The 27,658-nt window shown below is 37.9% G+C and overlaps 1 protein-coding gene across 9 annotated transcripts in view; it reads right to left on the reverse strand.

Annotated features, from left to right (window-relative positions):
- The window catches only part of SLIT2 (slit guidance ligand 2), a 260,613-nt gene that overhangs the window by 71,495 nt on the left and 161,460 nt on the right, over positions 1-27,658 (reverse strand). For all 9 annotated transcript variants that reach the window (XM_089524744.1, XM_089524738.1, XM_089524741.1 and 6 more), the window contains exons 7-14: positions 19,405-19,476; positions 16,597-16,760; positions 14,133-14,271; positions 7,746-7,817; positions 6,719-6,790; positions 3,137-3,208; positions 699-842; positions 395-558 (exon numbers count right to left, since the gene is read on the reverse strand). In XM_089524744.1, the coding sequence (XP_089380870.1) occupies positions 395-558; positions 699-842; positions 3,137-3,208; positions 6,719-6,790; positions 7,746-7,817; positions 14,133-14,271; positions 16,597-16,760; positions 19,405-19,476 (899 nt within the window). The remainder of the gene's footprint in view (positions 1-394; positions 559-698; positions 843-3,136; positions 3,209-6,718; positions 6,791-7,745; positions 7,818-14,132; positions 14,272-16,596; positions 16,761-19,404; positions 19,477-27,658) is intronic.

The following is a 27,658-nucleotide window of genomic DNA, read 5'->3' on the forward strand; positions in this document are numbered from 1 at the left end:
TATTATGAACATCAAGGTCTAAGGATACATTTTATTTTCAACATTTAATTTGTTGATTCCCTCCCTCCCACAATCTACTGACAAGAGGGATGCATCTGATTTATATGATGTCAACATAAAGTACCACATATTCCCAGTGCTTTGCATACATTTTGTGTCTCATGGTGGGAGAAACAAATGTGTTAACTACAGGAGTCTTGCACGAACAAGTGGTCCCAGTCCAGAGATGCCATGATGGCTAAATCATTCAGCTGAGAACCAGTCTGCTTTTGCTGTGATGGTGGTGGTGGTTGTTGTTGTTAAAGATGTCTGCAAGTGCTATTTTCTGGGGAGTAGGGGGGCTATGAGTTTTTTGAAACTGAAAGGAAAGCAACAGCTGAATGAAGGAAATTACCTGAACAGCGAAATTTCTTGCTTTTGATCTGGCCAATCCTTTTGTTTGCCAGACGGCGGGGGCTGGTACAGCGAGCACCACTGGTTTCAATAGGGTTTGTATGGAGATAATCCGCCAGCCACTTCAGATGGCAGTCACAAATAAATGGGTTCTGAGCCAAATGCCTTTCAGAAATAAAAAGAAAAGACCGTTTTCATATATTTGTGGTTGGTCTCTGCAGTTCCCAAAGTTTTCCTGTTCTATTTGGGAACAGACACTAAAAGCCTGAAGTACATAAAAACAAATGGACACTTCTAATACATACAGGGTTTGAATTGCTCGAAGTGGGGAAAAAGTGCCCTTTGCAATGGTCTGAAGCTTATTGTCATACAAAGACAGAAGGTTCAAGTTGTGCAGGTCTTGGAATGCATCTACTCGCAGGCAGTTTATCTTGTTTGCATTCAATAATCTGTGAACCCAAAGGCAATTACAGAACAGAGTAAAATTTGGTGTATTTTTTTTAAGTTTCAGTGTTTTGACAAACATTATTTCAGCATACTTATTTTCTAGAATTTTACACAAGGAATGTACCGTATCCCTGCACTCAGGACACACAGTGACACACCTTCTCACTTAAAACAAAATGAAAATGCTAATATATGTTCACTGGTGTGTTTACTTGGAAAGGAATATGTAGCCAAACAGCCAGCAAGCCACTGGCCACACATTGATGGAACCTGGAGAAGAACAGGGCAGAACAAGCAAGCTCAAGGTTCTTTCAGATATACACATGCACTTTTAAAACCTGTTTTCAATTGATGTTTTAATGTGATTGTTTCCTTATCTTTTCATAGTTTTAACTGTATTTTGTTTTAACTCAAATTTGTGAGCTGCCTTGGATCCCATATTGGGAGAAAAATAGTATTAAAATTAAATCAAATCAGTCAATCAATCACATACAACTTTCTTTAGGTATGTATCTTAATAGTGTTATTTCAGATACAATCGTTTTATTAAAATAGAGCTAGCATGACATAGTGGTTTGAGTGTTAGACTATAACTCTGGAGACCAGGATTCGATTCCCAGCTCAGCCATGAAACCCACTGGGTGACCTTGGGCAGATCACATAGTCCCAGCCTCAGAGGAAGGTAATGACAAACCTCCTCTGAACAAATCTTGTCAAGAAAGCCCCACAACAAGTTTTCCTTATGGTTGCCATACATTGGAAATGACTTGAAGGCACACAACAACAACAGTATTTAATAAATGAATGAATGAATGAAGGTTTATTTATATACCGCCGTTCCAATGATCACGGCGGTTAACAATAATGGAGCTGTGAGAGTTAAAATGGTATCAAACTGTTCTAATTTTGCAGTGCAGATACTCTAGTTGAATGTGCTAGTTTCAAACAAATAAAATACAGATATAAAGCAATAATTAATAGATTTGATCTTCTCCACCACCAGATGACCATATTTTAAGATTAATTTGGGAAAAGGACAAGGATTGCCGTTTATCCCACAAAACTTGAAAAGCCACCCTGAAAATATTATCACTGATACTGTTATGTAGTCTTGTAATATTTCATTTCTCTCTCTCTCATTCACTAGACTTTTATTTTCGTTTTTTTAAAATGCATTCAAATTATTAAGCTGTATTTTTTAATGTATTTGAATGTGCCTTCAAGTCACCTGTGGACTTATGGCAAACCCATGAGGGGTCTTGTTAAGCAAGAAATGCTCAGAGGTGGCCTTGCCAGTTCCTTCCTCTGAAATATAGCTTATAACACCTCATATTTGGTCATGGTCTCCCATCCAAGTATTAACCTGTGCTGATCCTGCTTAACTTCCAAGATCAGGCACCTTTAAGGTATTTAGGTCCCTATTGAGTTGTAAAAGGGTACAATTTATCTCTGTTTAAGCAAATAAACAACTCTTCAAAAACAGGATAAAGAACAGCACATTTTGCCTTTATCATTCATTCATATATATCACAAGGGTTGGAAAAATATATGAAAATACAGTCGTCCATTCCCTTACAGAGGGGATCTGTTCTGGGACCCCCTCCCTCCCCCCCCCCCCAGTAAGGGGGAAATCATGTATGCTTGCATCCAATTGAAAATAATGGGGTGTGTGCACATGGAGTGGCATGGGTGCCATTCACTAGATTGTACCGCGACTTCAGCATATGCTGAAAGCCGCGGTAGTGAAGCCCGCATATGGCATGGGATCACTAAATAACCGAGGAACAGTAAAGTTTAAGGATTTGAATTCTCAAAGTGCTTGTTTTGTGTTTTCAAGTTGTTTCCGACTTGCGCAACTCTAAGATGAACCAATCATGGGGTTTTCTGAGGCTAAGAATGTGTAACTTGCCAAAGGTCACCCAGTGGGCTTCCATGGCTGAGTGGGGACTCGAATCCTGGCCTCCAGAGTCACAGTCCAACACTCAAACTACTACGCCATGCTGGCTCAATGTGTACACACGGAGATAAACACACAAAACAAAGTAATCAAGGCATGAAATGTTTGTTAACACTTACAAAACAAAACAAAAATCTATCAACAAGAAAAAAATATTTGTTGGAAAACAAAAGTATAGCATATAAAAGAGCCATAAAACCTTTTCATGTTCAAAAGTTTTATACTTCGAGACACAAAGCAGTTCCAAAAGGTTGATACACACCCTGTTACAAACCACCTATAAACCAAAAGCTCTTTTCTCATTGAGCACAAATAAGACTTTAGCAAATAAATACTTACAGCAACTGCAATGAGAAAAGCCCTTCAAACAGACCTTTGGGAAGTTCTGTGATTTTGTTTCCATAGAGAACACTGAAAAAAAATATCCCAAAAGGTTATTGTTTGGAAAAAGCAATTAATTTATCTAGAGGTCTTCTAAAACACATGCCCTTGATACAAGCAGAACAAAGACTCCTGAGCTGGAACACAAACCTATATATTCTAAAGAACATGAATATACCAGCCAGTTCTCAATAATCAGTAGTCTTTCACTGTGGAGTTCATGTTAATCTCCTTTCATTTTGCTTTTGTTCAGATCAGGTCCACTTAAAGTAGTGCAGTCTTTTCACTGATGTTTCCTAAACAACATTACTAGCAACCAAAGTAAGCTTTTCAGGAACTGTGGCTGTTATTCTAAGGCGAAACACTGTAAAAAACCTAGTCTATTGCAACCTAATTAAAATATGCTATGATTAAATTTACTGAAATCTAGGCCTCACTCCCACTACCTTTTAAATTGGATTGTGAATCGGTTTGAAGCAGTTCAAACGACCCTGGTTCCCACTTAATCCAAATCACTGAAGCGATTCCAAGAGGGAGGCCATGCACTAGACCCATTTAACCCGCATCATTTTGACACTTATTTTTTTCGCTTTTTCGATAAATCCATTCTGCTCAAGTGTGAACCACATGCGGATAAGAATTGATTCAAATTTCTCCTTCGGCTGGCTGGAACTGAATCATTTTGAATCGATTCGTTTGTGAATGGAACCCACAAATGGCTTATTTTGGAGGGAAAAATGTCATTGGGGCAAATGTAGTGGGAACCACGCTCCGCTGTCAAACTGATCCATCGATTCGGATCGCACACTGATTTACCTGTAAGTGGCAATGAGGCCCTAAGTACAAAGGCTTAATGGCAAAAGTGGAAGAGCACATTGGATACAAGGTCTGGAGTTCCTGTTCAGCCCTCTGAGGGCAGATGATACTACCGTATATAATCATGTATAAGTCAAGAAATTTAGGTCAAACAATTTCTTCTGGAATTCTTTGGCTCACTCCATTATCCATCATGTGTTTGCGATATGATCCCTAGTGCCTCTTCCTTTCCTGAACCCCACTTGGACAGCTGGCAATTCTCTCTCCATATATGATTGGAGTCTATGTTGCAGAAGTTTGAGCATAATATTGCTTGCATGGGAAATTAATGCTATGGTCCTATAACTGGCACAGTCTTTTTATCTCCTATTTTGTGGACATATATTGATCGTTTCTAATCTGTTGGCCACTGTTTGTTTTCCATATTTGCTGGCATATTTGGGTTAGCATTGGAATTGATTCTGTTTGTGTGATTTGTAGCCGTTTGATTGGGATATCGTCTATTCCTGGTGATTTATTCTTTCCAATTTCTCTGAGTGCTGCTTTCATCTTGCTTTCCAAAATTTGGGGTTCATCTTCTAATGATTCTCTATTTCACGTGTCATTCATTTTTTTGTCTTTTTTATATAGCTGTTCCATGTATTGCTTCAATCATCTTTTTATTTCATCATGATCATTTAGCATGTTCCTCTTCTGATCACAGAGCAACCCTACCCTTGGTTTGAATTTCCCTTTGAATTTGCAGTTCTTATGAAAGAGGTCTTTTGTTCTTTCTTCTTTGTTATTGTTTCCTATTTATCTGCATTGTTTATTATAGTATTTTCTTTTTTATTCTTGCACACTACAACAGTTGCATTCATGGTTCTGGTTCTATTCCTATCAGCACCTGGTATAGTTGTTGCTGCAGGAATGGAATTCCTCCATTATCTCTTTCCAATTATGCAGTATATTTTATTTTTGTACTGGCCATCTGGTGATATCCGTGTGTATATTCTGCTCTCTAGTTGTATGAAGAATGTATTTGTGATAAACAGACTGATGGCCTCACAAACTGATGGCTATCAGTCATTCTCCTGCTTCATTCCTTGCTCCTAGTCCAAATTGTCCTACAGTTTTAGCACTCCAGTTACCTATTATTATCACGCTATCCTGTTTTGGTGTGTTGTCAGTTTCTTCTTGGACTGCATCATAGAATCTCTCAGTTGTGTGCTTCTTCTGCCTCTATGGTTGGTACATATACAAGCCACCTTGTTTCTTTTCATTTCCTGATTAGAACACTATGTAGTTGTCTGAATCAAAATGACCCATTCCTGTTCATTTTAGATTGCTTGCCTCTAGTACTGCTATGTTTATGCGTTCCATTTCCTTTTTTACTATGAACTTTATCGCATGATCCCTGGAATGGGCCTATTGCGTGCCAAAAAGGGGGCATTCTGGGAATGAGATGGGTCCCAGAAAGCATGTTAATGCATGGAGGAATGCCGCAGCTGCCGTTGGGCATTACAATTGCGTCCCTGCTCCGTTCCAGGGGATGTGATTTGGAAAAATGCTTTTGAACAATTCTCCCAAATTGCGTCCCCTGGAATGGAGCGGGGACACGATTGGAATGCCCGGCGGCAGCTGCGGTGTTCCTCTATGCAGTAAAATGCATTCTGGGACCCATCCCATTCCCAGAACACCCCCTTTTTGGCACGCAACAGGCCCGCTCCAGGGCCCGTGTGATGAAGTTCTATGTCTAGTGTTCCTTGGCTCGTGCTTCTCACATTCCATGTTCCTACAATATGTCTAGTTCTGCTCTGAATGTTTTTTAGTTTGTTGGGTGCATCTGCTGCTTGGATTCCTGCCTTTTTGTATTCTACTGTGCCTTTGTTTAATTCTCTCTTTATGATTATCCCCTTTGCTTCCTTATTTTTGCTCTGTTTGTGTCCTGGTCCTGCCATTTGTTCCATTCTGAGCTCTCTGAACATAGGGTGTTCTTGGTGAGAGGATTCTGCAAGATGGTTAACCATAAGCTTCCTCTGCACAGTGCTAGCATGCATCACCTATAGTGTTACTGATGTTCTTACTATGAGCTTCTCCATCAGTGTCACCCACCATATCTGCTGTGTCTCGGTAGTTGTTTATCCATGTATTCCTTTTCTCCCCCTCTCTTAATTCTGGGGTTTTCGCCTTGCCCCCAAGCAACTCAGTTATTCAGCAGAATCCCTGTTCCCTTAGTCCATGTGGTCATGAATACCCAAGGGAAGAAGTAAATTAACAAAAGATGCCCCAACCACTTAGACCATGTGCCCATGGAGACCACAGGGCAGAAACAAAGAAACAAAAATCCCCACTCAAGCCTTAAAAAGCAGTGAGAATCAAGGTTACCCCGTCCAGACACAGCTCACCTTCTGCTCTTTTCTAGAGACGTGTACATATAAAACCAAAAGACTCTAGCCAAACTATCTTACCTTCCATGTTTTTGATACAGTATATATATATCCTATCATGCCCTTACTGTTGTCCACTTGGAAAGCATTTGTCTAACCAGTACAGGAATATTAGAAATATTGTGGACCTTTGCTATAATCCAAGAGCCCTCTCCCAGTGGAGGCCTAATGTCATCAAAATTATTTCATAATATCATGCCATCAGGCTTGACTGTAAATGAGAACCTTAGGAATTTTTCATTTCATTTTATTTATTTATTTTGCATTTCTTCAAAGACATGACAGTATTACTTACAGTGAATTTAGTGAGCGCAGGCCCTGGAAAGAATCTGGTGCTGCCTCTGAGATCTGATTATTACTCAAATCACTAAAATTAGAAGTGAGATAATACTGCATTAATTCAAGCAAATGCTTATTATTATCAAGCTTCTTCTTCATTGAAAAGAAAACAAATAGCCAATTGTTTTAAGTTTACACAACACATCTGGGTTAATCATAACAGCTAATTAGTAAACCTTTTTTCTATTATTCACTATATCATTCAGAAACAATGGATTAAATGTTGGCAATAATCTGAAAGGATGAGCAAAGGGCAGCCTGAGAGTTCAATGCAAGCTTGGTTTTGTAGTCCCCAAGGGCCCTCATTCTCCCAAATTATTAGGGGATGTAGGTGCAATTTCACCTTGTCTTTCCCAGGCTCCTTGAAGTCCAGGAGAGGACTTTCTAAAACCAGAAAGTAAGCTAGATATCAAATTCCACTTTATTTCCTGATTCAAAAAGGATCTCTCCCGAGCATAAAACAGCTCAAGGTCCCCCCACAACAGGAAAATTCCCTCCTCACAACTCCAAGATTAAAAACATTATTTTAAAAAAAATCAAAGGGGGCATGAGGAGTGCAGCTCTTTAAAGTACTGCAGGACACCAAAACGACCCTTCAAGCCCAGCAGTTGCCCAACCTTGTATTTTGTACATTTGGTATGCAGGGAATTACATTAAAACGGAAACTCAGTATCACACTATCAGAGACTATCAGAGACATTGTATCACAATGCTATAACTCAAAAATAGATGATATTTATTAAATGCCCAATGTATATAATCATCTGCATTTGTATTAATAAATTGGCATAGGTGTCACATTAAAATAAGAAAGGAACACAGAGACCCAACAATCAAGCAGAGCCATTAGCTGAAAGCTAATCTGTCACCTGTCAGGCATTCTTAAGTACTTACATGCTGATGGTAGATGTTTTGTCTAACCATGCTACATTTTTAAAAAATCAAAATATTTTTATATAAATTCCAAAATATTCTCCACTCACATTCTTCTTAGCTTTTTATATGGCGAGAAAGCTCCAGCAGTGATAGTCTTGATTGAATTTTGCTCCAACCGTCTAGTAAAGAAAAAATAACATTGAAATCTCTACAATGCAACATAATATGTATAATTCATGTCATTGGTAATGAGAAAGAATGCATTCTAAAAACATAGGTAGGATTTTCCCCATATCATAGTGAAAAATTATGCCATGGGAATCAAGAACTATCAAGTGTTTTCATTCTTAAGCACCCGGGAAAGAAAACATCGTGTTATTTTGACATGCAGTGTCGTGACAGTTTAAATTAAGCACTAATCTGATTTTACAGATGTAGCATATTTTACATATTTTATGTAATATCTAGCAGAAGAAATAAGCCCTAAATGTTTTGTAGTTGCCTATAACCATGGCAGTTTAACAAAAAGTTTAAGAGATTCAGTCTAACATAAAACTGCAGCAAAAGGTTCAAGTGAGCAGTAAGCAAGGCAATTATCTAACTAACTTGTTCTTAAATTCTTGACATGCATTATTTCTGCATTTGCAAATGAAATTGGCAACACCTCTCAAGATTGGGATTAAGATAGCACTTTTTGCCTGTCTTTTCTTATAAGCATACAAATATTTTATATTTTTACAGAACTTTATTTATTTATTTATTTATTTATTTATTTGGAGTATTTCTACCCCATTCTTCAGCCACAAAGGGTCTCACAGAAATTTACAGATTGACAGTTCCCTGCCCTCATGCTTACAATCTAAAAAGACATGACACAAAAGGAGAAGATATTGGCAATGGGGAAAGGCATCGAGTCCAGCAGAAACTGCCAGCTCTTCTATCCCTTCTGGTCAGATAAGTGGTTCATTTTGTGAGGATCCCATTACAATGAACCTTTCACAAAATTTGGAGTCAAAAACACCACAAAGCTTATGGTTACTTCTGACTCAGTTATAGCAGTAATCAATCCTACACATGGACATGTGGCTGTGGTAGGGTTCAAACCATCCCCAAGATTTAGATCAAAATGATCTGGCAAATTTTGACCCCCAAGACTCCCATGTAATTGAGACTCTTCACAAATTATGAACCAGATATTTCCTAAATGACCAAGTATTAAGAAATGTTGTTGTTGTGTGCCTTCAACTCTTAGAAATATTAAAGACAGTTGTATATCATATGCTTATTTACTTCAGTGAATACTTGGAGGGCCCTTCTAAGTGCACACTTTGCTTACAGGAGCATTCATATGTAAAGAGGTTTCAGTGAAAATGGCTGGGCAGAAAGTATCTGCAAGCAGGCAATATTAATAACAGCCTGGCTGCCAAAGTTGAGCCCCTCACCTTAAAAATAGTTCCAGGATCTCTAATCCTAAATACACTTATCTTCCCAAAGCCTTGACAGTGGTGCTATTTTTAAAAATGTCCAAGAGAAATCTCTATTTGACCACAGAAACCAGGGGTGTTAGGCCAACATGCCACACACAATAGCAGAGGCTCTCACATCAAGAATTAGGACAGTTACTAGGCATTTATTTTTACATTCATGTAGGAACCTCTCCATGGCCCAAAACACACTGCAGAAATATAATCCAGTTTGAGACTGCTTCAACTGCCCTGGTTCAGTGCTAGGAAATTCTGGGAATTTAGTTTATTGTGGCACCAGAGCTCTCTGACAGAGAAGGCTAAATGTTTCACAAAACTACAGTTCGCAGAATTCCCTAGCATTCATCCAGAGTGGTCTCAAACATGATTGTTTATGCAGTGTGTTTTGGACCCATCACACACACATGCCTTGATATCTGGATTGATGTGACAGATTAAGTCTTTAAAAATGCATTTACACAAGCTACTAGTCTAGGAAAATCATTACTAGTTTTCTGAGGCACCAGTAAATGTATGAGGTTAATAATAATAATAATAATAATAATAATAATACTAAAACTAACACTAAAAACCTAACTTCAGATCCAAGAAAAGTTGAGATTATACATATTAAAAAGAACTCAGTTAAAGAAAATATTAAGACAATCTCACAGCACATAAAGAAAAAACACTACCTCCTCTAATAACGCCTCTAACTTTCTCATCACACCCTGAAGGTTCCAGGGTGGGGAAATGGTCCATAGACTACCAGACCTTATCCATCTTTGTTCTTTCTTAGCATATTCAGAAAGAAGAGAAAGAAAGGAAAGGAAAAGGGAAAAAGCTGGATTTGATGACTCAGGGCTTCTCTATATAAGGGGGGGAACCCTGTATGCTTCTGAATCTGGCACAATCAGGATATTAAACACACAGTGTTTCCCATGAATCTGGTGCTAAAAGGATACACAACGTACAACCCTATCAGCAGCAAACTGGGTGTATAAGGTTTTTAACAGAATTTTTAAAACTCAAATTTTGGCCAAAGTTTCCCCCCAAAAAATATGCCAGTGTTCCTGTCTGTTAACAATGGATCCGCTCTGGATATGGAGGGGAGGAAAGATAATCTCCCAGAGCCAGGACATATTGCTGCCTGGCAGGTGCAGGTGCCACCATTTACCAGCATCTGAGCCAGTTCCTTGCCCAGAACAACAGTTACAACTGTTTTTCCCTGCTTGGCACCATTGCTAGTGACAGCCTCTGAGGTGCAGGATGCCTCAGAAGTTGGAAAAACTCAGAAGTTGGAAAAAAATGTCCAGACATTACTAAATGGTGGTGCTTGCCAGGTAGCAATCTATTGTGGCTCTGGGAGCTGGTGGAGGAAAATCAGCAGTGGAGGACCACAGCAACAAAGCAGAGATATGTGTAAACAACTACGGTAGAGAAAACAGGTTTGAGAGCATTCTGGGGTGGATGCAGGTGTGAGTCCATTTGGATATTTCCCCCAAGTGTAGACAACTCCTCATTCTCACCCACACCTTAACCTCTAATCCTATACATCGATTGCTACATCTCTGTGATTTTAGGAGCCTTGGAGATGGCACAGTAAGCCTTAACATTTCAAGCATGTAAATTCACATTTTATAAGCTGATCTCTTCAAACTAACCAAACATGACATTTTCTGTCATGTTTTTCAAATCAACATAGATTTTGAGAGAGGGACTATTAAGTTGGAAAAGTCTGAAAACAAACAAATAAGAAGACAGCAAGACTATGCAGAAGCTATCCAAAGGATGAAAAAAAGGTATTATTGAGAGTGTTTTGTGAAGAAGAAAATAGAAATGAGAAAAAGTAATTAATACATTGTCAACTCTCTTTCAGTGACAAATGTGTAAGATGATAAACTGATAAATCTACATGTTTTTCATAACATACACTTATATGCTCTTCATAAAAATGAAATGCTGTAGAAAGAAATTAGTGCTACTCAGACTGGTGGCCCTGGACCAGAGCTGGTCCCTGAGCCATTGGTTGCTGGTCCTGGGTGACTTCTGATAAAGAAGAAAGCAATTTGGCATAAATATGGTGCTGGTCTCTGACACATGAAAAATAATTGCTGGTTTCCTATACCAAATAGCCTGGGAGTTCTAAAATGATTTCAATTTATAAGATGAAACATTCAGTGACATATAATCACACAGAAGGTCTTAATTCTTCACCTAGAACAAAATTTTATTTTCAGTGCTTTGGTCTCAAATCCCTGTTTTTATCTTCTACTTTGTATAGAGAATACATTTTTTCCATCACTCCATGAAAATTTTAATTACAAACAATGAGTGAAAGAAAATTTGCATTTGACTGATAAATATCATCTTAATTAAAAAAGACTAGTCTATGAAATGCAAAATCTACAGTATTTGAGGATTTTAAAAGAAATACATTTAAGAAGGTATGATTTTGGGAGAGGTAGTTATTTTCTGCAAAACATGCCGTTAAATGATAATTTAAAGGCAATCTATAATGTATGTGTTTTCCAATTCTTATTTGAAGTAAATCTGTAACAACAGTTTGAGCAAATGTGGAAGTGAATGAAGAAACTGGAGTAGCTGAAAGGAATGTACAAGGGATTGTTCAGGCACCATGATGGTGTATCCCTAGCTACCTGATGATAGAATAGTGCTATGTCTGGATGTACTACACACTCATCAGGATGAATCTACCATTGTTGTAAGTTAATTTATGCATTCTGTGCGTTGCTATTAATTGGGTGCTGTCAGGGTGCAACACTAGGATTTCTGGGTAGTGGTGATGTTGACACTGACATGAATCATCTCACTGTGCCTATCAGCATTGTTAAGCTGTGATATCTTGCTTGTATTAGAATTGTTTAGATTTCTGCTTTGCTGGTAGGAGTGCAGAGGATCTTAAATATATTTTAGTAAGGTAACTGGCATAATGGCTTCTACAGCAGCAGGATACCTGGATTATCAGGCTCATTGCTTTCGTTTTTACTATTTTAAAAAAAAGAAAGAAATGTCCGCAACGTGATGAATGTAACGTAAGTACAGGTATGATTATACAAAGTAATAAAATAAAGCTTTGTATCTAAGTTAATTACTGCACTACACTCTTATATTGCTGCTGTTCCATTTTTACTGCTCTGGCTGCCTCCTGTTGCATTCTGAGATTTGCAGTTGAGGGAGGGTCATTTAGAATTATCAGCCAGAGAGCTCTTAGGTTTCACTGAACTACATGCCCCAACCAGAGGCAACCAGAGCAGTAATGATGGAATGGAAGTACTATAATCTACTATAGCATTGTGGCATATACCAAGACATTGATTGCTTTAATATCCATGTATCTACTGAAAAACCAAGAGCTGTAATGTTGTGATGCTTTCAGGATATTGTAGAAAACCACTTTTAATTTTTACAAATACATTTCAAAGGCTCTGTATCCACAAGATATTGCTTCGATGGGTAGTTGCAAAACAGTATCATCAAAGCCCTACTTACATACTCTGTCTCTAACATACAAAAATATGCTTTTTGAATTACTGTTCCAAACTGATGTTCCAGAGTCTTGTTGCTTGCTTGATAAATACATTTGGCTGACAGTCTATGGAACCTGTAAACACTCCCCTACAGCCTGACTAGTTTTTAATATCCACACAAAATTGTTTTATCAAACAAGACCTCAAGGGACTGGCTGTTGATGACACAAATACCTCCAGCTGCAATTTTATCAAAAACCTGACAAATACTGCCATTGTAGTGTTAGTCAACAATGAATCATCTTTATTTAGAAGTGAAGCTTTCTCTCTCTTTTTTAACAAGAAGGTTCCAGTGCGTCAATTAGAACATGCTGGGCAATCTATTAAGAAATAGCAATCTGGTCACTAATGGGATTAATGAACTGTTCACTAATGGGATTAAATTTTTTACCAGTCTACACTTTTGCAAGAACCAGAGCTTCTCTGCTGTTAGTATCTGAGGAGGACTAAGACCAAATTTAGTTAATCTTGATATTCACAGATAATTCACAGATTCCAGTTAATCTTGACTTTCACAGATAGTTTATGCACTGAGCAAAAAAAGTAGTTAACTATACTCGACTGTAAGTAGAGAAATTTATGCCCCAAATTTGACCCTAAAATCCTGGGTTGACTTATATACAGGTTAATACTGGTTCGAAATCCTGAAACAAGCACTGCCTTAATGCCCCACTCCTCCCCACTCTTTGTGCCTTGAGGCAGTAGTTTGTGTGTGTGTGTCCCAACCTGATTTGAAAGCTTTGTCTTCCCTTCAAAGAAACATCCCTTTTAGCTCCTCTTAATAATAAATAAATAAATAAACTTTATTCTTACACCCGCCTTTCTGCTGCAGCAATCAAGGCGGCTTACATGACTAGAATATATTGGAATAATACATTCTCTCAATAAATAAATTGACCCCCCCCCCCTTTTGAAACAGGATTAAATACAATACAGTTTAAAAATTCAACCTGTTTAAATGACAGCAAATTTTTAGTAGAGGCAGTGGTTACATAAAATAAGGAGAGTAAAGAAATTAGGTTGAACTATTCTGGGAAGGCCTGCTGGAAGAGATCTGTCTTAGTTTTTTTTGAAGCTGTCTAGGCTGGTTATTTGACGTATCTCCTCCTGCAAGGCGTTCCATAGTCTGGGAGTGGCAGCAGAGAACATCCTCTGGGATCTCACAGACCTGCTTCAGATCTCTTAACATATGGAGAAAAAAATGTACAATGACCATGAGGACTTTTATCCTCTGTCAAATGTATGTATTAAAACACACCTTTGCTCCTAGCAATGATATCAATAGACAAATTTGCACAGTAAGATATGCTTATCTCACAAAAAATAAATGCAAAATTAACAAAAATGCAATTTGATTCATTCACAACAAATTATATTACTAAAAAGCCTTAGCATGGCATGAGGGTGCAATAACAAGTATTAAAACAACTGGAAATACAAAAATAGTAAGTAAATGGAAGGAAAACATCCTGTTACATACATTTCTGTTATGGTCTCTGGAAGATTGGTTGGGATTTCAGTAAGGCCCTTCCCTCGGCAGTCCACAATGTTGTTACTACAGGTACATGCAGCGGGGCAGTGCAAAACGCTGCAGGAGGGAGCCATAAAAGACTGATGACCTGGAAACAGTAACAGATTGCTACTTCCAACATTGAAAGAATGTTATTAATAAAAAGCCTAACTCATTATACCACTACATGGACTGCTCAAAGAAATGTTTTTCTCAAGCCTCTCCATATCATTAATACAAATTACAAAATGCCTAACGATAATCATAACAACAACAATGGTGTTGCAAATATGATATGTATGTATTTTGTTGTTTTTGTGATACTGTTTTATGCAAAGCCATTGGCCAAAAGCAATAAAATTTGACTGACTGACTGACTAACAATAACAATGGTAACCACTACCACAGATAAAAGAAGGTACTTTGTGTGTTTTCATGTACTATATAGCTGAAACTTGGGCCTGTTACAGACTGCCAAAATAAAGGTGCTTCGGGTCTCTTTGGAGGTATGCTGTTTAAATGATGCTTGAGTCTTAAGAATCCAGAAGCTGCACCAAAGCTGCACTCCAGTGCTTAGGAATGGAGTGTGGCTTTGGTGCAACCTCCGGACTCTTAGGACCCATGCATCATTTAAATTGCATACCTCCAAAGAGACCTGAAGCAGCTTTATTTTGGCAGTCTGTAACAGGCCTTGGTTTATGTTAACTCAGATTCCATCATAATCTATCAAACTCTTGAGTAACACATTATAGTTTTAATGGAATCTATTAAGCCTTTACCTTGACTTGGAGTAAGCCAAGTAATTTATAATTGCCCTTGTGTGGTCTTTAACCTACTAAAATGGATTTTTATGTTTTGCAAAGAAAGAAATGCAGAAATTTTCAAACATGAGTGGTCATGAAAGACCTGAGTATGTTATTGTTGAGAACTTACAGTGGCATTTCTATGAAAGCTCTCTCTTATCACATGTTTCAGGAAGGTTTTCAAACTTTGTTCTCCATAGATGAAGAACTTACATGTAGGACTTCACAGCTGCCATGAATATTGAATAACAGCAGCCACAAAAATGAATGAATGTTACAATATTATATGATTGACTAAATGCAAATGTTCATGCCAATTAGAGAAGGCCCACTTTATCTTGCACTGACTCAGTTACTATCCTCTAGTTGAAATTAACTATTTAATTTAGGTGTATATTTTTTATACTTCTTGTGAAACGTTCTATATTTCTACAGATTTTTATTTACAACAGAACTAAATAGAAGATGGGTGGGTGGTCCTATCTATGCACAAGCTCTGGGGAAATATGATGTATGAAAGTTTACTGATAATTTAACTGATCATATAAATTAGCGGTTTTGACTTAAAAGAACTTGCCTTCATCCTCATCTAGGGGATAAGAACAGAGAAAATGAGAGACAAATGTTAGTAATCCATCATTAGTGATTTGATTACTATTTCTTTACAACCAAATGAAAAATCTGTATATAGTAAAATGTACAAATGCATTCCATTTTCAATCTCATGGGTGTTCATTTTAATAGAAGGTTATGAAACCATACAAAATGCTGGAACAAGTGAATAAAATGAGTATAAATTCAAGATGCAATATTTATTTCACATAAAAATATCTGGAATTTAATATCCTGTGTCCATGCTTCCATTTTTCACAGGCTTCTCCTAAGAACACACACATGCACTACTGCAATAGATGTAAGAAATAAGCAACTCTGAGTTTCATCAGAATGAGTGCAGCTCTTGTGTAAAGATTCCCCATAGGGTTCAAAAGAGACCTATTTTCACTTCCTCCCAAACATATGCACATGTAGGACACTTATAAGGACATCAATTTATTTAGCATTTAAACCACTCCCTCTTTTTCTAATATGGGGGTGTGAATCCTGCACCGTAGAGCGTTTTTTTAGGTCCCAAAGGCTCCCTCTAGAAGCCTCCAAAGTTTTATCAAAAATAAACTGATAAAAACAATTTATATTCATACTCTGAAAACCCTAGAAGTGACAGCAAGGATTTTAAAAAAAGAAAGAATTAAAAGTGTATTTCTGATCACTTCCAGTTGTGTTTTTCCTCCCCACACACTTTTGCAGATGGCATAGCCTGCAATGGGTCCTGGTAGCCAAAACTGTCTCTTGAGCATACTCATCTTTGCTCCAGTAAAAATTTAACAAGCAAATGGGAAAGCTACACAGGCTTCCCATTCTATCCGTGTCCAACTCTTTTGCCTGCACTCGCAGTAGCACAGGAGGGAAAGCAAAGCCCTACTGAACCCTATGCATCCACACTAAGCATACTATGTATTGTGAAATATTAGCAAAGTAACATTAGTGTGTTACTTGTGTTGCATGCTTTCTTTCAGGCTCTTTTACTCATGCATTATTCTGGGCTGCTGCTGTACTAATACCAATGTTCTTACCACTGCAGATGAATTCTCTTTTCTGAACTTCAGCTACATTGTGACCCCGTAAGTGTGATGGGCCCATGCACTGGGTATATAAGCCAACCCGAGGTCGCTGACGTAGCCAATCAGATAACCAAGCCAGATGGCAATCACAGTAAAGGTTGTTGGAGTGAAGTCGGCTGAACAAATAAAAATGTAAACATTAATATGAAAACTGAATGCAAAACACACTTTGAGTTCTTTTTCTGGACAGCAAAATGTAAAATCTGCATAGACTAAATCCCCGATTACAGCATTTTCTGCACAAGAATAAATATTTCCTCACTGAAATGCAACAAAATGCAGAAAGCATTTTTCTGCAGAAGCATTAATATTTCTGAATTGAAATATTATTTTCCTTGCAGAAAATGGTGCTTCCTGCACAGAAAATACTGTTTTCTATGCAAAATGTCTATGTGCAAATTTTGTATATAATAAACCCCAAATTATGAATTGCCTTCAAAAAATATGGTTTTCAAAGACCTTTTTGTAGTTGAAATAAAATTGCTGAAATTATTCATTGACAACTTTCAAAAGAAAGTTTGTGAAGAATTACATCCATAGTTTAAAAGATATTATTTTGTGCATACAAGTTCTTTGATTAAAATTCATGTGGAGTTTGTTTTGTGCAAAAACCATGTTTCAGATAACCACTTCCTTTGTGTGTAAGATTGTTATTTTATTTTTATTTGTAGGAAAACTAGAGCAACCTTACATTTGTAGGAAAACTAGAGCAACCTTACATACATGGGGGGGGGGGGGGGAGGTTTGCAAATAAACCTAGCAAGCTTTTATACAAACCCCTAATGTGGCTAAATGGAAACAGCAGGGGGGGTTGAAGGGTGGGGGAAGAGTGTGTGTACATCAATTTCCTTAACCAGTTTGCAATATACAAATACCTGACAAGTACTATGCAGAAATATTTACTTTCTCCACGGGGGAGAAAACAACTGAAATTATTTGTGCTTACATGCATGGACAAAATATTTGAATATCTACATCTCTAGCATGCTGGCAGGAAACAGTTCATCTAGCCAAATGGAAGGAGGTAGAGGGGTTGGAAGAGGGGAAACTACTGCGCTGTGGCCTGAATTTTTTTTTAAACAATAGCAGGAAGGTTATAAATATATGTCTATGTATAAAAATTGGGAGTCTAGAACAATTTTCCACTGGTTGCTTTATAAAACAGCTGCAATGTTTTCTAGACTTTTGATAATATTTTAAACATCTGAAAATGAATATAAGATTATGTCCTAAAATAGTTTTATGTAGCTATATTTGATAAAATATCAAACATGCTGTTTTTAATCAACACTGACAAGAATTTGTTCTATTACTGTTCAATTACTTTTCTTAATAGCCTTAAGCATATTTTGCATGCAAGATTCAATTCCTAAAAATTGAGATCTTGAAGTAAATGCTGACACAACTGTAATTATAGCACTGCTAGTAGATGCTGGTGTGTCTTTTTTTTCTATATTACAAAGAAGCATTTTAATTTAATTAGGCCTGCCAGCATTACAGCAATAAAACCTTAAAGATTTCACGTTTATCATATCTGACAGCCAGTCACAGATTTTGCTGTGATCTTAAATGAAACATGACCTATTTGGTTATCATGAAGAAAACATTGGAGACCATATAGTTTGAAATTTGGAAGAGTTAACATATATTTGATGTAGTGCTGAGATGTTTTCTGTGCACTATATCAAATATATGTTAACTCCTCCAAATTTCAAACTATATGGTCTCCAATGTTTTCTTCATGATACAATATACATTTGATCAGAAAGAAGCAGCTAAGAGACTATTGTCTCACTATTATGTATTGCCTCACTATTATGATATAATATACCGACCGACTACCCCCTTGAATGAGACGCTGTGCTATTTACTGATTGTATTGTTAATTGATAATTACATGTTGGATATTTTAATGTTAGAGAATTTTAGTGCATATACTGTGTTTTTACTTAGTCTGTAATCCCGCTTCAATCCAACCGGGAGAGGCGAGGAAAATATAAATAAATAAATAAATAAATATTATTATTATTATTACTACTACTATATGTCGTTGCCTTAAATACACTATATTTGGAACATTAAAAAAGAACCCATTTTGAAGCAGTTACATGGATAGCATTTCCGTAATTTTATTGGGCTTGATCTGCCATTCATACTCTCAACACCCAAGACATATCCTGAAGCAACTGCCTTCCCAGTTATGATTTGTGAAATGTGTACACAGTCCTTCTTCCTTCCTCTGTTAAGGACCAAGAGGAATTATTTGGTTGAGTAACAGTTTGGTTAAAGAAGTCTTTCATGTCACTGAGGGGCTATACAGACCACTCCAAAGGGGCAGTCTGCAGCCGCCCCTTTCCTGGCCAGATTGGGGCCGCAGCAACCTCACACCATAGCCCCGAACCAGCCTCTGGAGGGCACAAAAAGGAGCTGCAAAAAGCCCTCCAAAGGACTATATAGCCATAGCAGTGCAGCTCTATGTCACCCCTTTGACATTGCATCATCTGGAGTGGTACAATGCATCATGGCACCCTGGGGTGGAGTTAGGGCATCCAGCATCAGGACGTTGCACCCTGACTCTGCTCACAGGCCTGAGTCACAGCTTGAGGAAGTAGATTGAGATCCTTGGGATCACCAAATGATCAAACAGCTAAAATATAGTACAGAAATATTAATAATCAATTACTGTAAAATGAAAATAGATTCTTTTAGAATTATAATTCTAATTCACCATGTCTTAAGTAAAATAGTATAACTACTTACAAGGTTCTGAGCTTGGGCATATGGTTGAAACTTGCCACTGACAGTCGTGTGATGTTGTTATTGTTGAGAGTGCTGTAAAATATTAATAACAGGTACAAATGACTCAGATACCCTATAACATCTCTTATGATACGCTCAGCATCCCAAAACCCCAACTGAACTCAGCTACTCCATGCGTGTATAAAACAAACAAAGGGGCAGTGAGAAATTGCAACATGATATGGAACCATGTTTTGCAACTCAAGATTAGGAAGCTATTTCTGGATTACTTTCACTTCTTGAGATATTTCTGTTTTGCCAATTCAGAAGGAACCAATACAGCTAATATAAAATAAACAGAAGTAAAACAAAATCAACAACATAATTCACACACACACACACACAACCTCTCACGTGTCCCCACCAGCCATACTTGTGAGGGTGGTGAGATTGAGAGAAGGGCTTCTTCTGATGATCCTAAAGCCCGGCCAGTTGATACAGGGACATACAGTCCGCCATACAGCCTAGACCTGAGCCATATAGGGTTCATATAATGTTCTTTCTCTTTACCAGGTTAGATCAGTTAGGGCTTTGTTTCAGCATTCAATCATTGTCTGGGCTTGCAAAAAAGTTCAAGAAAGGGAACACTGCTTGGCCTACACAGACAAGCCTACATTGATTGGTTGGAGAAATGAGAGATGTACTGGAATCACCATCTTTACTTTGTTCAGCATTATTTTCTGCATAATTTCCCCCATGTTCTCCATTTGAGTGACTACTTTATCCCAACACTACTGAACTGAATGAGGGTGAACAAATGGAAAAGTCCAGACAAAACAGACATGTTCCTGTTTCAGTAAATAGGTAGATGAGGGAATGTTTGCTGAATGCAGTTTACACTTTTCCTGGAGTAAACCCTGAGCCCCTATGTTCAGGTTCCAGTCATGGCCAGGAATGCATTTGCACAGTTAATGCTAGTGTGTCATGCAGAGATGCTAGATCTGGCCACAATAACACATGTCTTGATTATATCTTATCCGGATTACTGTAACATACTACTGCTTTTAGAAATTGTTTGGTAACTTCAGTGGGTCCAAAAGCACGGCTGCTTAAAGGGAACATATAAGTTCTTCTCCTGAAACAGCTTCACTGGCTACTAGTCTATTTCTGGGCACAACTTAAAATATTACTTATGATCTATAAAGCCCCATATGTCTCAAGTCCAGGTTCTCTGAAGGACCGTACTCTCCCATATATGCCTGCCTATGTTTCGAGATCCTTACAGGATGCTTTCCCCTCTATTCTACCACTGTCATAGCTGCATCTAGTGGGAAGAGAAGAGACAGGCTTTTTGGTAGCTGTTCCTAGTCTCTGGAACTCCCTTCATAGAGAGGCGCTTCCCATTGTTTCTTTCTCATGGCAGACAAACAGGGGTTTGTTTCAACATCCTTTTGGGAACTGGTTGTTCATGAAGAAAGAACCTTCCATAATGTGCTGTAGTCTCTGTATTTTTTTTAACAGATATGCTTTCAAATTGCTTTTAATACTATTAATATTTTAATTATATTTTAACTTTTGTATGTTTCAGTGACACCTTTTTTCCTTACAATTTTAACATCTTTTAAAAAATGTTTAATACTTTTTATTGAATTTTTAAAACATAAAACACTGCACATATCAAACACAAATAGCACACATATATACATGCAAACATACAAACACTATTCAAAAGAATGCTAATTTCTTAATATAAAAAGTAGTTTGTTATCCTATCCACCCAGCCCCAAATAATAATAGATGTTAATTTCCTTATTTTTCCTGTCTTTTCCCCATCCTAAATCCTTGTCACACAGCTACCATTCTTCCTCTCTTCCTCTCTTAGTTCCCTCACTAATTTCCCTCTTCACTCTTCTTTTCCTCTCTTCATTCTTCTTTAACCCTCTCCTTCCTTCCTCTCATCCTCCCATATCCTTATATTAGCTTTTTGTCTTTCTTATTCTCTAGTTTACTGTTTCTCAATTTCCTTTATACCTTTCTCTCGTCCTTCTTCACTTACTCTTACCTTTTATCCTTCACCCACTCTTACCTTCTGTGCACATACTATTCCCCTCTTCTTTCCCTTACTATCCTCTCTTTACTTTTTAACTTTACCTTCTCTCTTGCATTCTTTACTTAGCCTACTACTTGTAAAAACAAAGGTCACACTCTAAACAAAAATTCTACATCTACGATTACGTCCTTTCCTACAGATTTGATTATTTATTAATTATATTTATTTGTATCCCGCCTTTTTCCCAGGACTGGGACTCAATTCTACCTTGTAGCCCTCAATTTTCTTTTCCTATTTTCTTTTTCTATTTTAACTTCAGTCAACCACCTTGACTATAAGAACTGTGAAAAGGTGACCAATAAATACACACATACATAACTAAATAATCCCATCAGATCTGGCAGGATCTTGAGACACTTTGTTCTGGGATCCCAATTCTGGCCCTAGTTTGGTCTGAGAAGCTGCAGGGGAAGGCTTTAACACAATGTTATTTCCCATGGAGCAGCTTATATTGATCATATTGCAATTTCTGCTTCACATGTTTAGCCATTTTGTTCTGATGCTTTTCACATAACCATTAGATGTGATTTGTTTCCAATCAAACCAAAGGGTAACCTGCATGATTTTTTGGCGGGTGAGTGGGTGGTTGCAAAATCTAGTTGGCTCCCTTCTGTTCTGGCACAAGGCAATCCAAGGTGGGTATGCAAATTTGGAATTCTTGGTGAACATCTTTGAGGCATAATGTGATGAAGGGTTTTTCTAACTGGTTGTCTCCTTGTAGCTCTCTAGGGTGGGGCCCTCCTTTGGCCCATATTCTTGGGGAGACTGTCAGGCAGACTGCAACAAAGACTAGCCATTTCTATTGCATCCTGCCAGGCAGGACCTCCATTCTCTGTACCCAACTGGGCAGTGACAGGATGCAATGATGCATGCCGTTATGAGGTGACCTCTAGGGGGCACTGTTTGGTGTTAGAATAGCCAACAGCTTTCCGCATTGCAGATTGTATTTGATTGGTTAAAAAATGGCTCAAGGGGCAGACATACACTTTGAATTAAGGAAAATTATGCCTTTAAATCTGTTTTTATTCCAGGAACATATTTTCAGTCCCAGAATGGAGCTGGCCATGTATTCAGGCAAAAATCTATTCATTGTTAAAGGAAAGCTTGGGGAAACTCAACATAATTTAGAAAATAAAACCTTTTATTTTCTATTTAACCACAGCAACTGGGAGTGAGAAAGCATTTGCAATCACACTGTAAATCTCTTAGAAACCACTCGGTAGAAATATCTTGTGCCCATCCTTCCCCACTTAATAACCCACTATTACAGAAGTAAAGGCTTTAAACATGATAAAACAGAGCTTGGTATTATCCTGGATTTGGACCAGCACATGATGATACAATACTGGAGTACCTTATTTTAGGAGATTATTGCACACCAAATCTGTGCCAGGATAGATGCAGGTTGTAACCATCACAGACAGATCTTATGACACTGCCCCGTGTCCGGGCAAGAGGCAGCCCGTATCAAATCTTGGCTTCTCCCACAGCTTTTCAAGAACAGAATTTTACAATGTGGATTTGGCATGCAATAATCTACTTATAAAAACCTGGTAGTGGTCAGAAGTCTAGCAGTTTCTACATAATCTATAATGCCAGCCTTGTGTGCATTTCAGAGTTTCAGTCTCCAAACAGAAACCATAAAGGACCTCAAGCAGGATTTTAGTTTCCATAAATATTAATGATTAATTTTTGGGATGGGCACATTAAAAAACTCTTTTAAAACGCCTAAAAACAGTGAAAAACAATCCTAGAATCCTTTTATGAAACAGTTAAAATAGCAATTTCAAACATTGAATGCTATGTGGAACAGCACTGTTTTGGCTAGAAGCTTAAAAAATATGGGGTCAGCCTAACTTCCTTGGGTATGGAGATTGGAATGAGTCCAGATAATCTGTTTCATCCAAGAAATCATGGAGTTGTGTTTCCACTACTTTTTCCAGGGTAGATTAAAGACGTGGGGTCCAATTAAGGTTTGTTTTATATAAGGGATATCATTTTACTATGGTCTTACAAATTTTTTTAACACAGGTTAGAACACAGACCACTTTTAAAGAGCATCATCATCATCATCATCATCATCAATATCCTGCCCTTCTCCCAGAGCGGAGACTCAGGGTGGCTTACAACAGTAAAAAACAATACAATTAAAAGCATACAAAAATAGTATATTAAAACAGAATTAAATTACTACAATAATTAAAACAGATTACAAATACTTTAAGACAAAACTGTTTAAATATATTAAAACAATAAAGCACACCAGGCTATTCTTTAAAAGCTTTCTGTTTTGAAAGCCTGTCTGAAAAGGAAGGATTTCGCCTGTCGGTAGAAGGCCATCAGGGAAGAGGCCATTCTGGTCTCCCTGGGCCAGGAGTTCCAGTGTCTAGGGGCAGCCTCGGAAAAGGCCCTCTCTCGTGTCCCCACCAACCGTGCTTGTGATGGTGCTGGGATGGAGAGAAGGGTCTCCCCTAAGGATCTCAGAGCACAGGCCGGCTCATAGAGGGAGATATGGCCTGTCAAATAGCCTGGACCTGAGTCACATAGGGCTTTATAGGTCATCACCAGCAATTTGAATTGTGCCTGGAAACAAACTGGCAGCCAGTGGAGCTGTTTCAACAGGAGCGTTCTATGACCCAATTAGCTAATCCTCCTCTGGCAGTTTTAATAAACCAGAATGGTCATAGGTATAACAGATAAGTGGCTGGCCTCACCTCTTCAAGTAACTTCAAGTAACCTGTGCACATTATCATGTTGAACATACTAAAATTCATTCATCAAAACTAGAGAAATATGTGCCTCAGTTACCTCCCTATACTCAATGTAGAGTCCTTATAGAATCACAGAATCACAGAGTTGGAAGAGACCACAAGGGCCATCCAGTCCAACCTCTGGCTATTGAGGAACTCATAATCAAAGCATCCCCGACAGATGCATCCTTGTCAGAATGAATTCCAGCAATTTTTTTCTGCAAAGTACTTAGCAAATTTGTCACATATGTTCAGCAGGTTGAAGTGTAGGATGCAACTGCCTTTTAACTACCCAGAGCAGCTGCACTGGAAAAGACTGAGCTTAAGTAATACAGGCAGGAAAAAACAATTCTTTTTTGCCATCACTTCTACAATGTAGGGTCTAAAATGAGCCTTATCCCATGCTTAATCATTTATCCTGAATCTTTCTCCATCATCATTCTAGTAATCTACCCAAGTGCTTCATTGTCCTGAGCTCCTCAGAAAACCAAGACACTTGTGCTTTGTGCTCAAATAAAGGACACTTGGGAGCAACTGTGTCAGTTGCCTGGGTCATCTCCTTATTCCACATATCAACCAGGGCATCAGCAGAATCACCAACTCTAGTAGCTGGGAAATCCCACAGAACATTCAGGAATACTTTCAGATCCATTAGCCTGTGGGAGCAGAACATTTTAATGAGTCCACCAAGTCTGTAGAGGTTAGGAGTCCCAGCAAATCTAAACCCTCTCAGGTTGTTATCTGTCCCTGATAATGAAGTTCTTTCAACCCCAGCCCCACCCCTAGGTCACCATTATCCTTACAGCGAAGACCAGAATAAGAGTATGACCTGCTAAATGCGTAGACCTAGATATTAATTGGGACAGACCTATGGTTTCCATGGAAGCCATGTAATTCTGAGATGGCCCTCATGAGGGTACCTCAGCATGGATGTTAAAGTACCCCAACACAATCAATTGGAAGTAGATTAATATCTCTTATGAGATCACCTCTGGCAGCAATGGAAAGGAGAGAACTGGGCAGTAGGGTAGATGGTGCACCAACTGAATCCTCATCATGTCAAACCTTAGAGAAAGTTGGACAAGTTACCGTAATAGAGGAATGGACTCATGATAGATCACTGTGATAGTATTTCTAACTTATTTTATCAATGGGTATACTAAACAGACAGATTGAAGAGACCAAAGTGTGAATATCTAACTATGTTTAGAATCGAATTACAGGGGTGTTGGAGTTTGGTTCCAGGATCCCCCATGGATATTAAAATTTGTGGATCCTCAAGTCCCATTCAAAATAGTGGAATAGTAAACAAGGTTTGCTTTTTGGAATTTATATATCTTTTAAATATTATCAAGCTGTGGATGGCTGAATCTGCAGGTACAGAATCCATGAACATGGAGGGCCAACTGTATGTGAACCATCACAGCAGAATCTGATTGTGAATTACTGCTCAACCCTTACTGCATTATCTCCAAAATAGCTGCAAATTCCAAAAGGAAGTACATTATCCATACTGAGAATGAAGATGTAAGTTCATTATAATAATGGCAACTTCACATGTGTTCTGTATATATTCAAATTCCCATTTTTTCAATATGTGATAATCGGTCTGAAAGGCAGTAACACCTCAAAAGATATAATACTCGAAGTGGCACAATTACTATTGCCATCCACACAGATACAAAACTAGTGTCAGAAGACCCAAAGGAATATTTTTTAAATAAAGAATTCTGATATTAACACTTTAAATGGAAGAGGTGTATTACCCAGAGTCTTATGAACATGCAGAACACTAAGTTCCGCTAGTTCATATAATTTCTCTGTATTTTTGTAAATGTAACAGGGTGAGGGAGAGTCTACTTTTGTAATGCTACCTTGGCAGTTTCTCTAGAGTGACTCTTATACACAATGTGCAATGAGATGACTTGATAAGCACTTGGGTCACAATCTACTGCCTTCTACACTTTTATTTATGAATTGATTTTCTCCCATATTGGGCAGTAGTCATGGGGTTTCTCCTTTATTCACAATGTGTACAGTTCAAGTCATTCATATGTGTTATCTAGACTTTTCTAATAGGAAAGCATTGGGCATGATGGAACAACTATGGACCTGTTCTGCTTACAGCATTATAGATTTCATGATGGATGTGAAGTGGTACATGGAGAGGCTTTCAAGAATTTGCTTTGGTATGGGGAACATGGGACTTCTTTGATCACTTCTATTACTCATTACTCAACAGCAGAACAGGGAGAGGTTTAACATTCTCAAGGCAATGATAGAAATGTGTTTGTTATCTCAGTAGTTCAAAACTTCGAATAGAAATATGTATTGCAAATGTAACCCAGTATATGGTGGGTCTTTTGCAAGTTAATTCTAAATGCCTGTAAACACGACTCAAGTGAAAAATGAGAGGTCTTATGCCATTGCCAATACTGTCTTCTATAACTCGTCTTATAAGAAGAACATGGAGAACATATTATTTGGGTTTGTATTCATCAGTGGTACCATACTAATGAGAACTACAGTGCAACTTTGAACAGGTTTTGAACATCCATAATTTATTATTTTATTGATACAGACACAACATTCTCTTAGTCCATCTTGTAAGAAGGACAAAAATGTTCTTAAAACACTCACAAATCATTTATCAATGCCATGGCTGTCCTGAACTTCAAATTAATTTTAGTGCTGATTGTTCTATGAATTGTTGGATGTAATGTCTGGAATGCTACCTTGCATCTGTTAAAATATTTCCCCCCTAAATATAAGGTGCTACCAGTACATGCTTTGAATAAGGCAACAATCCCAATACAAAGTGAGTCTATGTACTCTGAAAAGATCCATCATTTTGTCACTAAACGGGTATGAAGTTTCATGTGCTAAACTACTCCTGTTAAGATCTCTTTGATTATCTAGGACATGGCTGGTAAAGGAAGATTTTGTTTTATGGGTATAGTTCAGTTCTCTGAACATGCAACTAGAACTCATAGCAACAGAGGCACTGTCTTAGTAAAAATGATTTCATTTAATACAATAGCTGACCATTCCCACCTCCATCTTAATCTTCCCAAAGACTTCTTGTTTACACTTACTATATCCAAGTAGCCTTATATTTATCAGAGTTGAAATATACACTCATCCCTCCATAGTTACAGATTTGATATTTGCGGCTTTGATTATTCACAGATTTGATTAATATGTTCTCTCTAGGAATATCTAGGTCCTCCAGTGCAACTCTGTGGTCAACTTTAACTAAAAGTTGCACTGAAGGACCTAGAGATTCCTAGAGAGAATACTCTATTAGGGATTTGTAGCTCCTCCAGTGCAGTTCTGTGGTCAAATTCTGGCAGACATTGACCACAGAGTTGCACTGGCAGACCTAGAGATTCCTAGAGAGGTGTCCCCTCAGGTA

The sequence above is a fragment of the Sceloporus occidentalis genome, unplaced genomic scaffold (assembly GCF_023333645.1).
Source record: "Sceloporus occidentalis isolate IW3139 unplaced genomic scaffold, rSceOcc1.0.p SCAF_5, whole genome shotgun sequence".
NCBI classification, from domain to species: Eukaryota; Metazoa; Chordata; class Lepidosauria; order Squamata; family Phrynosomatidae; genus Sceloporus; species Sceloporus occidentalis.